Source organism: Geotrypetes seraphini, chromosome 5 (genome assembly GCF_902459505.1).
Source record: "Geotrypetes seraphini chromosome 5, aGeoSer1.1, whole genome shotgun sequence".
NCBI classification, from domain to species: Eukaryota; Metazoa; Chordata; class Amphibia; order Gymnophiona; family Dermophiidae; genus Geotrypetes; species Geotrypetes seraphini.
Window position 1 is genome coordinate 107,582,452 of NC_047088.1, and position 13,768 is coordinate 107,596,219.

Below are 13,768 nucleotides of genomic sequence, written 5' to 3' on the forward strand. Positions count from 1 at the left end.
TTGTGACTAACCACGTCTTCCTAATTCGCATGGACGATCAGATTGCAATGTAAACAAGCAAGGAGGCACAGATTCTCTCCTCCTTTGTCAAGAGGGTCAGAAAATTTGGAAATGGGCAATTGCTCGCATCATATTTTTGAAAGAAGTATACATTCAAGGAGAACAGAATTTTCTTTCAGACAATCTCAGCAGGTTTTTTCAGCCATACAAGATGGAGGCTTCAGAATATGGAACCTAAGCATAGTTCCAGGCAGAGCTTTAGGTTCTGGCCCAGCAATAGCTAAGAAAAAGGAAAATTTAAATTAAATCAGTAATTTAAAGAGTGGGTAGGGTTGGGCAGACTGGATGGACTATTCGGGTCTTTATGTGCCGTCATCAACTATGTTACTATGTTCTAGAACATAAGAACATAAGAACATAAGCAGTGCCTCCGCTGGGTCAGACCACAGGTCCATCTTGCCCAGCAGTCCGCTCCCGCGGCGGCCCGAACAGGTCACGGCCTGTCTAAGTCACCAGAAGGGGCCTCCTTGCCACCTTGGTTTCCCATTGAGTCTTATCTTCCCATCGAAGTCCTAACCCTCTGGTCTTGCACATGCACGACCTGGTTGGATTTCTATACTTATTACTTGGTTTGCTTTCTATACCTGTGTTACATCCCAGCACCTCTCTCAGTATCCCATGATCCCCCTATCCTTCAGGAATCCGTCCAATCCCTGTTTGAATCCCTGTACCGTACTCTGCCTGATCACTTCCTCCGGTAGCGCATTCCAAGTGTCCACGACCCTTTGGGTGAAGAAAAACTTCCTTGCATTTGTTCTGAACCTATCTCCCTTCAGTTTCTCCGAATGCCCCCTCGTGCCTGTTGACCCCTTCAGCCTGAAGAATCTGTCCCTATCCACCCTCTCTATGCCCCTCATGATCTTGAAGGTCTCTATCATATCTCCCCTGAGCCTCCTTTTTTCCAGAGAGAAGAGCCCCAGCCTATCCAACCTCTCGGCGTATGGGCAGTGTTCCAGCCCTCTTACCAGTTTCGTTGCTCTCCTTTGGACTCTCTCAAGCACTGCCATGTCCTTCTTGAGGTACGGCGACCAATATTGAACGCAGTATTCCAGATGTGGACGCACCATAGCTCGATACAATGGCATGATGACTTCCTTCGTCCTGGTTGTTATGCCCCTCTTTATGATGCCCAGCATCCTGTTGGCTTTTTTCGAGGCTGCTGCGCACTGTGCAGATGGCTTCAGTGATGCATCCACCAGCACACCCAGGTCTCTCTCAAGACTGCTGTCTCCCAATAATGCCCCCCCCAATTTGTATTTGAACAACGGGTTCTTTTTCCCTATATGCATGACCTTGCATTTTTCCACATTAAAGCGCATTTGCCATTTGTTTGCCCAGTCTTCCAGCTTGTCCAGGTCCCTTTGCAGGTCCTCACACTCCTCCCTAGACCTAACTCTGCCGCACAGTTTGGTATCGTCTGCAAATTTTATAACCTCGCACTTTGCCTCTTTTTCCAGGTCATTGATAAATATGTTGAAGAGTAACGGCCCTAGCACCGATCCCTGTGGCACACCGCTTGTAACTCCCTGCCAGTCAGAGTATTGTCCCTTTACTCCGACCCTCTGCAGTCTACCCGACAACCAGTGCCCGATCCATCTGTGCACATCCCCTCCCACCCCGTGGTTCCACAGTTTCCTAAGCAGCCTTTCATGTGGCACCTTGTCGAAAGCCTTTTGAAAATCAAGGTAAATGATGTCTATAGGTTCCCCATTGTCCACCCGACTGCTTATTCCCTCAAAGAAGTACAGAAGGTTCGTTAAGCATGACCTTCCCTTACAGAATCCATGCTGGCTTGTTCTCAGTAGGCCATATCTCTCGATATGCTCGCAAATACCATCCTTGATCATAGCTTCCACCATCTTCCCTATAATTGAAGTCAGGCTCACCGGCCTGTAGTTTCCGGGGTCACCCCTCGATCCCTTCTTGAAGATAGGTGTGACATTCGCCAATTTCCAGTCCTCTGGTACCTCTCCAGTTTTCAAGGATAGGTTGCAAACATGCTGGATTGTGCCCGCTATTTCTTGTCTTAGTTCTTTCAGAACCCTTGGGTGGATCCCGTCCGGGCCCGGCGATTTGCCGCATTTTAACCTGTCTATCTGCTTGAGGACATCCTCCTTACTTACCTCTATGTGTTCTAATTTTTCAGCCTGTTCCCCACTCATGAGCTCCTCTGAGTCTGGTATATTAGATGTGTCTTCTCTCGTGAAAACCGATGAGAAGAATGTGTTCAACCTCTCAGCTACCTCTTTATCCTCCTTGATCACTCCCTTCCTATCCCCATCGTCCAACGGCCCCACCTCCTCTCTCGCTGGTCGCTTCCCCTTTACGTAACTGAAGAATGCCTTGAAGTTTTTCACCTCCCTGGCCAACCCCTCTTCATATTTCCCTTTTGCTTTTCTAACCTCTCGGTGGCATTCCTTTTGGCATTTCCTGTGCGCCTGGTGATTTTCCTCCGTTGGGTCCTTTTTCCATCTCCGGAAGGACACTTTCTTGTCGTTTATTGCCCTCTTTACTTCTGTTGAGATCCAAACCGGGTCCTTTGACCGCTTGTTTTTGCCGCCTTTTCTGAAACTTGGGACGTACATTCTTTGTGCTTCCTGCAGGGTGTCCCTGAATAGGGTCCAGGCGCTTCCTACAGTCTCCATCCTAAGGATGTTTTTGAGCTTCCTCCCCACCATTTCCCTCATAGCAACATAGTTCCCTTTCCTGAAGTTGAGCGCAGTTGTTGCGGTCCTCTTTACTGTGGGTGTCCCCCTTTCTAATGTGAATCGGATCGCATTGTGGTCACTGTTGCCTAGTGGTCCTCCCACTTCTACCCCTCTTGCAGGCCCCCCTAATCCGTTTAAGATGAGGTCAAGAGTAGCACTCCCTCGCGTCGGTTCCTTGACTAGTTGCTCCATGAAGCAGTCCCTCACAGCTTCTACAAATCCTGTTTCCTTAGTGCAGTTGGAGTGACCCGTACTCCAGTCAATCCCCGGGTAGTTGAAGTCCCCCATCACTGTTACACTTCCAGTCCTGCATTCTTGTCTCAGTTCAGCTTCCAAGTCGTGTCCGATTTCCTCCGGCGTACCAGGTGGGCGATAGTACAGCCCCAGTTTTATGCCTGTACCCTTGTTTCCCGGCAATTTGACCCAAAGCGATTCCAGCCCCTCTGCCTTCTTTGCCATATCCATCCCGACCGAGTAGATGGAGTCCTTTATATATAGTGCTATGCCTCCCCCCTTCTTGTGGGTCCTGTCCCTCCTGTAGAGCTTGTACCCTGGCAGCGCCACATCCCATTGATTCTCCTCTGCCCACCATGTTTCTGTAATTCCAATTATATCCAGGTCCTCCCCCTTGGCTACGACCTCTAGTTCACCCATCTTGGCCATGAGGCTTCTTGCATTGGCGTATAGGCACCGCAGGTCCCGTCGTTTTTCCTCCACCTCCGTATTTACCTGGGCCGCCTCCCCTTGAATTTCGGGCAGTTCTCCTGTTCCCTGTGCTTCTGCTTTGCCCTTAGCCTTTACTCTCGCAGCTTTCGGTTTCCCCACATTTCCGCCATCCCTCTCTCCAGCTTCTCCTCTGGGTTTTCTAGCCCTACCGGTCTCCTCCTGGGCTATCATCCCTTGAGGCTCTGTTTGATCCCCCTCGCCTTGTGGCACCCCTATATTGCCCTCAGTTTTCGCCCTCGTGCCACCCAGTCCCCCTGTGTCTCTATGCCCCTTAGTCTCCTCCCAGCAAGCTCCCTTTACCTGGTGTTTCCCTCGCTGTCTGATCATAAGATTCACCGGTCTCTCTACTTCCTCCTTGCAGTCAGCCCATTCAGCATCTGTTCTGGATACTGTTGTCCGAAGCGTCAACATCAGATCAGCTGTCGGCTTTCCCCCTCTCCTCAGTTTAAAGCCCTCTCGATCTCCTTCCTCACATTTGCTGCCAGTAGTCTAGTTCCCGCTGTGCTCAGGTGCAGGCCGTCTCGCCGGTAGAGCTTGCTCTTTCCCCAGAAGGACGTCCAGTTCCTCACAAAGTGGAAGTCCTCCTCCTGGCACCATCTCCTCAACCATGCATTCACAGCCTGGAGGTCTGCCTGCCTCTTTGCATCTGCTCTCGGTACAGGCAGGATCTCTGAGAATGCTATCCTCCGGGTACTCCGCTTCAGCTTTCGTCCCAGGGCCCTGAACTGGTCAGTCAGTGTGGCCATGCTGAAGTTCCTCCGGCTCACATCATTCGTTCCGATGTGGATTATCACCGCAGTCTCCTCTGTCTCTGCTCCGTCCAGGATCCTCTCGATCCTATCAGTGACATCTCGTGTCTTGGCCCCTGGGAGACAAGTCACTAGCCGGTCCTCCCTTCCTCCAGCTACGTGACTATCTACCTCTCTCAAGATCGAGTCTCCCACCACAATAGCAGACTTCCCTTTCCTCGGCAACCTCCTCTGTCTCAGGTCTGTGTCCTCAGTGTAATGTGGTGTCTCTCCCTCGGGTTCCCGGTGGGTCACGATCTCCTCCTCTTGCGTGATTCCTCCGCTAGGTCCTTCCCCGGTGTCGCCTTGTGGATCCTGGGTCTCGTCTGCCGACATATGTCCGTGCAGCTGATGGTCCTGTTCCTCCACCTTCCTCCTATAGGCCTCCTCGATGAATCTCTCGAGGTCCCTCACCTGGTCCACCATGGGGTCTGCTCCGTCTGTGTCCCTGGTTGACCAATTCGTCTCCTCTGTGTTGCTCAGTCCCTCTAGTCCCTCGAGTTCCTGGACCTTGACCCTCAATCTGCCGACCTCCATCCTCAGGCTCTCCAGTTCCTGACACCGACTGCATATGTACTCCCGCCTTCCCAAGGGGAGGTAGTCGTACATATTACACTATGTGCAGTATACTGGAAAGTACCTCTGGGTTCCTGGGTCCTCCATTGCTCACATATTCTCCCTCTGGGGGACTCTTCAGATATACCTGTTGGTGTACCCCCACAATCACAAACTGCCCCAGTTTTGCTCTAGGCAGTACTCTCGCCAACATCTGGAACCGGATGCATTTCTTCTGGATTGGACATACAAATTTCATTATGCATTTCTTCCAATCCCTCTCATCTTTGAGACGCTTGTCAAGCTCAAACAAGAATCAGCCACCATGATTCTTATAGCTCTTCGGTGGCCCAGGCAACCCTGCTTCTCCCTTCTACTTCAACTCATTATCAAGGAACTAATCCCTCTTCCATTTTCTCCATCTCTTCTCATGTAGAGTCACGGATCTCTCCTTCATCCCAATCTTTAGTCGTTACACCTGACAGCTTGGTACTTCTTGGGCTGACATTGACTGGGGAGCATCTTTCTCATCCTGTCAGACTTATTTTATAAGCTTCAAGAAAACTGTCTACCCAGCAGTTACCAGCAAAAATGGACACGGTTTGTCACTTGGTGTACTCTTCATCATCATGATGCTATATACACACCTATCTCTACAGAATTGGATTATCTTCTATATTTATCCAATTCAGGTCTCAAGACCACTTTAATTCGAGTTCATCTCAGTGCTATGAATGCTTTTCACAGCCCAGTTGATGGTAAATATCTAACTACTCATCCTCTGGTGTTCAGATTCATGAAAGGACTTTTCAGTGTCAAACCACCTATGCTCAGGCTGGGCAGCAACTGGAGAGTTTCATCACAGCCCATAAAGTCCAAGCTGTGGCAGCTTTAGTTGCTTTCCTCTGCTCAACTCCTATTGATGAAATCTGTAAAGCTGCTACTTGGTCCTCAGTTCATACATTCACATCCTCACTACTATCTGGAATCTTATTCCAGACAGGATGGTCACTTTGGCCAATCAGTATTACAATTTTTTTTTTTTAATTCTTTATTCATTTTAATACTTCCAATAAGTGAAAACAGTAAAGAAAACAGTTTGCACAATAAACAACACTTAATAATCTTACATGACATTAACAAAGTACCGTATTTGCCGGCGTATAAGACGACTTTTTAGTACCTTAAAATCCTCCCCAAAGTCGGGGGTCGTCTTATACGCCGGATACAGTTTACATGCCCTTACTTGCGGGGCTGGATGTACTCAGTCGCGCGGCTCTTCTTCTCCCTACCTTCTCTGCTTGCAGCACAGAGCCGAACGGAAGTCTTCCCGACGTCAGCGCTGACGTCGGAGGGGAGGGAGGGCTTAAACAAAGCTTAAACAAAGCCCTCCCTCCCTCCGACGTCAGCGCTGACGTCGGGAAGACTTCCGTTCGGCTCTGTGCTGCAGGCATGGCAGGTAAGGAGAAGGAGAGTAGCCTCGCGGTACCAAGAGAGAGGGGCGGCCGCCCCGCCCCGGTTGCAGCACAGCCGGCCAGGTCCCCTTACTTTTGTGGCACTTCCCCGACCGACCGATAACAGCCCGGGTCCGACAATCCTCCCTGCCCTGTAGCCGCGAATCTAAATTACCTTCTTACAGCAGCTGTAAGAAGGTAATTTAGATTCGCGGTTAAGGGAAGGGAAGTTTGTCGGACCCGGGCTGTTGTCGGTCGGTCGGGGAAGTGCCACAAAAGTAAGGGGACCTGGCTGGCTGTGCTGCACCCGGGGCGGTAGAGAAGGAGGGGGGGGAGAAGGACGCTGAAATGCCATGGTGAAGACAGGAGGGGGGGGGAAGGACTCTGAAAGCACTTGAAGACAGAGGAGGGAGAAGAACGCTGAAAGCACATGGGGGAATACAAAGGGGTGGAGAAGGAAGAAGGGGTCGTCTTATACGGCGAGTATAACACAAAACTCTATTTTTTAACTAAAAGTTGGGGGGTCGTCTTATACGCCCAGTCGTCCTATACGCCGGCAAATACGGTAATATCCCTCCCTACCTACCCCATATTATCAATCAAATTATCCATTAGTTCTTAGAAGTATAATAAGTATCATATAACAAATAAATCCTGCCTATAAAACAGTCATTTTGAAATCATAAAAACAGTAAACAGAACCTTCACCCCCTCCCAAATCGTTAAGAAAGATATTATTCATTTAAACCCTTTTATTCCCTCCCTTCCCTTGGATATGTAAAGTAATACGTAAAATAAATTTAAACTATAATAATTCTACAAAAGACATCAATGGGCTCTATATTAATTTGAAATTTTTTGTATTCCCTCACATTTTATAAAATTTCATAAAAAATTTTTTTGGGGTTTTTTTTGCCTTTCTTCTCTGCAAATTCTTTATTCATTTTTTCATCTTTTAACAAGTACACAATATTACATCATTTAAAACTTTTACACATCACTTGAATTTCTTTCTATTGTCATCGTAAGTACATAAATTTATTCCCTCCCCACCCACCCTTCCCTCAAATATTTCAATCAAAAATATCATAAATATTGTATTCTTAATTATTGATGAAACCTATAAATAGAACATTATACCATCCCCTCTCCCCCCAGGGGAAAAGAAGGAAGGATGGAGGGAGAGAAAGGAAGGAAAGGTTATGCTAGATAATGGAGTAGGAGTTTGAAGGAGATGAGAAGAGAGAGATGCCAGGGCATGGGAGAGGGAAGGGAAACTAAGGAGACAAATGCCAGACTACAGGGAAAAGAGGGAGAGAGAGAAATGTTGGACTGGTGGAAAGGAGGGAGAAATGTTGGACTGGGAGGGCGGCCAGGAAGAGAAGGGAGATGGGGGTGGAGGAGAGATGACTAAAGGAAGGGGGAGATACCAGACCAGAGAATGGAAGAGAAGGAGGGGAATCTGGTAGAGCTATAGAAATAATAATAGTAGTGGTAGTAGTAGAGAGAGAGAGGCCAGATTATGGGAAGGAGAGGAGAGAGATGTCGGACTACTGGGGGGGGGAGGAAGGAGAGAGATGTCGGACCATGAAAATGGGGAAGGAAGGAGAGAGAGAGATAGGAAGGGAAGGTAAGACATGGAAAAGTAGATTTTGAGAAGAAAGCAGAAAAATCGAATGTTAAGTTAATGCCAAAGATGGATGCAAGTGAAGAAGGAGAGAAAAACAGTCAATGGATAAAAAGGCCCTGGAAACAAAGTTAAAAGGACAGAAAAATAAAGTCATCAGATAACAAAGGTAGGGGAAATGATTTTATTTTCAATATAGTGATTGAAATGTGTCAGTTTTTAGAATTTATATCTGCTGTGTGTATATGAAAAATGAAAGGATAATGTCCCAGCCTCAAGATGACAGTGCCAACATCTATTAGACTTATAAAAATATGAATATGATATATTGTACTTAAAGTATTCATGAAGGAAAATCAAGTGTGTGTTTATAAGATTATATTATTATATTATATGTATTTTTCTGATACACTTGTTGTAATATGAAAAAATGAATAAAGAAATTTAAAAAAAAATGAAAGGAAAAAATTGCATTACAATTAGTAAATGGGGCAGGATCTGGGGAAGAGCTTGGGTGGGTTTAGGGTGGAGCTTGGGAGATATGTGGTTGGGGTTCTTAGCTTGAAGTTGAGAAACACTGCTGTAGGCAATCAGCCGGCACTAGTGCCTCTCCTTTTCTCCCACCATTTTCCCTGCTGGCACCCCTACTGGCGTCTCAGGGCCCGTCTGGAAGACCTCTGCGCAAGCGTGGATGTCAACATGATGATGTCATGCATGTGCGTGATGTCATCACGGCAACATCCGCGCACGTCCAGGTGCCTCAAGCTGTGGCCACTACCTGCGGTCCTTGCTACATTTTCTGACTTCGTTTCAGCCCTGGATCATTTTTGAGTTGTGCAGGCCTGCTGTGAAGGATGTATCATACTGGCATTCTAATCTTACAAAAAAATGATGCTGTTTTGTAGTTTGTTCTCACTTAGAAGGGGCAAGCTGATACTTGGTACCTTCTGCTATCTACAGGATCCTCTTCCCTGGGGAACAGCGCCAGTATGGTGAAAATTGTAGTGAGACAGGCACCGAGAGATGGCCTTCCCTCCCCAAGCCTCCAGCAGCCTCTACGACCTAGTACTCCTCTTCTTCCTTCAGTACCTCTGCAGGCCAGCAGCCCTCCCCCTGGCTTAACACAGCCGTTGATGAGAGCTCTTCAGTCCCCAGTGTCTGGTGCAGACCCAGCGGGTAAGACGACCTTGGCACTTTTTCTGGTTCATTTTATTGTGCCAGTATGTGAGGATTGTCTTCTCTGTAATAACCTTAATATAATTTCAGGGTATGATCTAGTTTACATTCATATTAGCATAGTAGTTGATAAGAATTGCTGATGGTCCATATTAAACCCAGTATCCTGTTTCCAAAAGTGGCCAACCCAGGTCACAGGTACCTGGCAAGATCCCAAGGAGCAAAACAGATTTTATGCTGCTTATCCTAGGAATAAGCAGTGGTTTCCCCAAGCCATCTCAATAATGGCCTATGGATTTCTCTTTTAGGAAATTATCCAAACCTTTTTTAAACCCTGCTATGCTAACTGATTTCACCACATTCTCTGGCAATAAATTCCAGAGTTTAATTACATGTTGAGTTTTTAAAAATATTTTTTCTGGTTTGTTTTAAATCAACTACTTAGTAGCTTCGTCGTATGCCCTCTAGTTCTAGTATTTATGGCAACAGTAAACAAGCAATTCACATCTACTCTTTCCACGCCAAGCAATATTTTATAGACTTCTACCATATCACCCCCTGAGCTAAACTAAGAGCTCCTTTTACTAAGCTGCGATAGCGGTTTTAGCGCGTACTTAGCACGCGCTGAATTGCCTCGCACGCTAGACCTTAACGCCAGTAGACTTCGAGCCTGGATTTGAATAGAGTATAGCGCAGGGGTGGGCAACGAGGGCTGCAATCCAGTTGAGTTTTCAGGATTTCCCCAATGAATATGCATCCTAAATTACTCCATTTGTATGCAAATGGATCTCATGCATATTCATTGGGGAAATCCAAAAAACCCGACTGGATTGCGGCCCTCGTTGCCCCACCCCTGGTATAGAGGATATAGAGTCTATACTTGGATGTGGAGTCCTAAGAGCCCTTTTGGCTTTTTTATACCCAGTCTGGCTAGAGCTTAGGTTCATCCCACTTGTCTAGACTGATTTGGTATGGACAGTAAGGAAGATGAAGTTTAAATGTATTTGTACCCTCAAATGACCACAGATTTTTCATTCAGATAATAGCAAGGGAGGTCAATATACTAACTAAAATTTAGATGTAGATCAACATTTCAGTCTTATAGTAAGTCTATTAGTGTATTATTAGACACAAATTCTAGTGCAATAAGTATATCATTCCGGACAAGCAGGTAATTTCCCCATAGCTGCAAGTCTTGAAGAAGGAATCCACTCCTTTCCTGTGTGCTTCTTACTTCACAGAGGGCTCTACTGCTGCCTACAGTTTTTTTCCTTCTGTACACAAGCCTTTTTATTTATTTTAGTCATTTTTTTTGGCAATGGTGCCAGACTGGGAGATCCCCCTTTTCATTTCGGGGGCAGGCTCTCTGCATTCCTGCAGGCCTGGTTTCAGATTTCGTCCAATCAGTGAGTTCTGGACATCATTTGGTCTGGTTACAAGCTGGTATTTGTCCTCTGGCGGATTGATTTGTGGACAATCCAATAGGGCACCCGGAGAAGGCAGCCAAGGATTTGGCCACTGTAAGAAGGTTGCTTGATATTTATACTACTGTGCTGCCTGAACAAGTGGATTCAGGCAGATACTCCATATCCTTTTTCATGCCAAAGAAAGGCTCTGATTAGAGACCCATCCTGGACCTTATTCACTTAAATACAGCGCTCAAAGTTCTCCACTTTTGCATGGAGACGGTTTATTCTGTCATAGCAGCGGTGACCCCTGGAAAGTTCTTAGCCTCTCTGCATCTGAATAGGCCTACTGGCATATTCCTATTTTTCCAGAGCATAGAAGTTTCTCAGATTTCATGTTCTAGAAAATCATTGTCAGTTTTTCAACTCTGCCATTTGTCCTGGTGACAGCTCATCGCGATCCATCTAAGTGATGGTTGAGGTAGAGCTCACTTGCACAAGAGGGGTCTGCAAATGCATCCCTATCTGGTCAACTGTCTGATGAGAGCTGCCTCAATCTCCAGTGGGCGAGACACAATGGATCAGGTGATCCGAGTCCTGGAGGATTTGGGTCGGATGGTAATTTATCAAATCAATTCTTGAAATACCTGGGAGACTTGTTCAACACAGTTGCCAGCTGAGTCTGTCTTCCACAGGCACGTAACAGAAGTTGTACACTCAGATTCCTTGTCTCCTGCACAGGTCCGCTCCCATCAACGTGGAGCTATCTTCAAATCCTGGGATCCATTGCTGCCACAATAGTGGTGCCTTATAACATAAGAATAGCCGCATGCCCAGCAGTCTGCTCACGCGGCGGCCCTCTAGTCAAAGACCAGCGCCCTAACTTGAGACTAGCCCTATCAGCATACGTTCTTATTCAGCAGGAACTTGTCTAACTTTGTCTTGAATCCCTGGAGGGTGTTTTCCCCTATGACAGACTCCAGAAGAGGCATTCCAGTTTTCCACCACTCTCTGGGTAAAGAAGAACTTCCTTTCGCTTGTACGGAATGTATCCCCTTTCAACTTTAGAGAGTGCCCTCTCATTCTCCCTACCTTGGAGAGAGGGTGAACAACCTGTCCTTATCTACTAAGTCTATCCCCTTCAGCACCTTGAATGTTTCAATCATGTCCCCTCTCAGTCTCCTCTGTTCGAGGGAGAAGAGGCCCAGTTTCTCTAATCTTTCGCTGTACGGCAGCTCCTCCAACCCCTTAATCATCTTGGTCGCTCTTCTCTGGACCCTCTCGAGTAGTACCGTGTCCTCCTTCATGTACGGCGACCAGTGCTGTACGTAATACTCCACATGAGGGCGCACCATGGCCCAGTACAGCGGCATAATAACCTTCTCCAATCTGTTCTTGATCCCCTTTATCGTTCCTAGTATTCTGTTCACCCTTTTTGCCACCGCTGCACATTGCACAGACAGCTTCATCGACTTGTCGATCAGAACTCCTAACTCCCTTTCCTGGGAGGTCTCTCCAAGTATCGCCCCGGACATCCTGTATTCGTGCATGAGATTTTTGTTACCAACATGCATCACTTTACACTTGTCCACTTTGAACCTCATCTGCCATGTCGATGCCCATTCCTCGAGCCTGATTATGTCATGTTGCAGATCTTCGCAATCCCCCTGCGTCTTCACTACTCTGAATAACTTTGTATCATCCGCAAATTTAATCACCTCGCTCGTCGTACCTATGTCCAGATCATTTATAAAGATGTTGAAGAGCACGGGTTCAAGCACCGAGCCCTGCGGCACCCCACTGGTGACGCTCTTCCAGTCCGAATATTGACCATTTATCCCCACTCCTATGCTCCAGCCAGTTTTTAATCCATGTGAGTATTTCACCCTCGATTCCATGGCTCGCCATTTTCCAAAGTAGTCGTTATTTCAGGACAAGCAGGCAGCATATTCTCTACATGTGTAACATAGTAACATAGTAGATGACAGCAGATAAAGACCCGAATGGTCCATCCAGTCTGCCCAACCTGATTCAATTTAAATTTTTTAATTTTTTTTTCTTAGCTATTTCTGGGCAAGAATCCAAAGCTCTGCCCGGTTCTGTGCTTGGGTTCCAACTGCCGAAATCTCCGATAAAAACTACTCCAGCCCATCTACACCCTCTCAGCCACTGAAGCCCTCCCCAGCCCATCCCCCACCAAACGGCCATACACAGACACAGACCGTGCAAGTCTGCCCAGTACTGGCCTTAGTTCAATATTTAATATTATTTTCTGATTCCAGATCCTCTGTGTTCATCCCATGCTTCTTTGAATTCAGTCACAGTTTTACTCTCCACCACCTCTCTCGGGAGCGTATTCCAGGCATCCACCACCCTCTCCGTAAAATAGAATTTCCTAGCATTGCCTTTGAATCTACCACCCCTCAATCTCAAATTATGTCCTCTGGTTTTACCATTTTCCTTTCTCTGGAAAAGATTTTGTTCTACGTTAATACCCTTCAAGTATTTGAACGTCTGAATCATATCTCCACTGTCCCTCCTTTCCTCTAGGGTATACATATTCAGGGCTTCCAGTCTCTCCTCATACGTCTTCTGGTGCAAGCCTCCTATCATTTTGGTCACCCTCCTCTGGACTGCTTCAAGACTTCTTATGTCCTTCGCCAGATATGGTCTCCAAAACTGAACACAATACTCCAAGTGGGGCCTTACCAATGACCTGTACAGGGGCATCAACACCTTCTTCCTTCTACTGGCTACGCCTCTCTCTTATACAGCCTAGCATCCTTCTGGCAGCAGCCACTGCCTTGTCACACTGTTTTTTCGCCTTTAGATCTTCGGACACTATCACCCCAAGGTCCCTCTCCCCGTCTGTGCATATCAGCTTCTCACCTCCCAGCATATACGGTTCCTTCCGATTATTAATCCCCAAATGCATTACTCTGCATTTCTTTGCATTGAATTTTAGTTGCCAGGCATTAGACCATTCCTCTAACTTTTGCAGATCCTTTTTCATATTTTCCACTCCCTCTTCGGTGTCTACTCTGTTACAAATCTTGTTATCATCTGCAAAAAGGCACACTTTTCCTTCTAACCCTTCAGCAATGTCACTCACAAACATATTGAACAGGATCGGCCCCAGCACCGAACCCTGAGGGACTCCACTACTCACCTTTCCTTCCTCCGAGCGACTTCCATTAACCACCACCCTCTGGCATCTGTCCGATAGCCAGTTTCTAACCCAGTTCACCACTTTGGGGTCCTAACTTTA

General features: G+C 46.9%; 1 protein-coding gene across 2 annotated transcripts in view; it reads left to right on the plus strand.

The window, feature by feature from the left end:
- Positions 1-13,768, plus strand: part of SRCAP (Snf2 related CREBBP activator protein) — an 891,636-nt gene that overhangs the window by 638,735 nt on the left and 239,133 nt on the right. For both annotated transcript variants that reach the window (XM_033945009.1, XM_033945008.1), the window contains exon 24: positions 8,879-9,094. In XM_033945009.1, the coding sequence (XP_033800900.1) occupies positions 8,879-9,094 (216 nt within the window). The remainder of the gene's footprint in view (positions 1-8,878; positions 9,095-13,768) is intronic.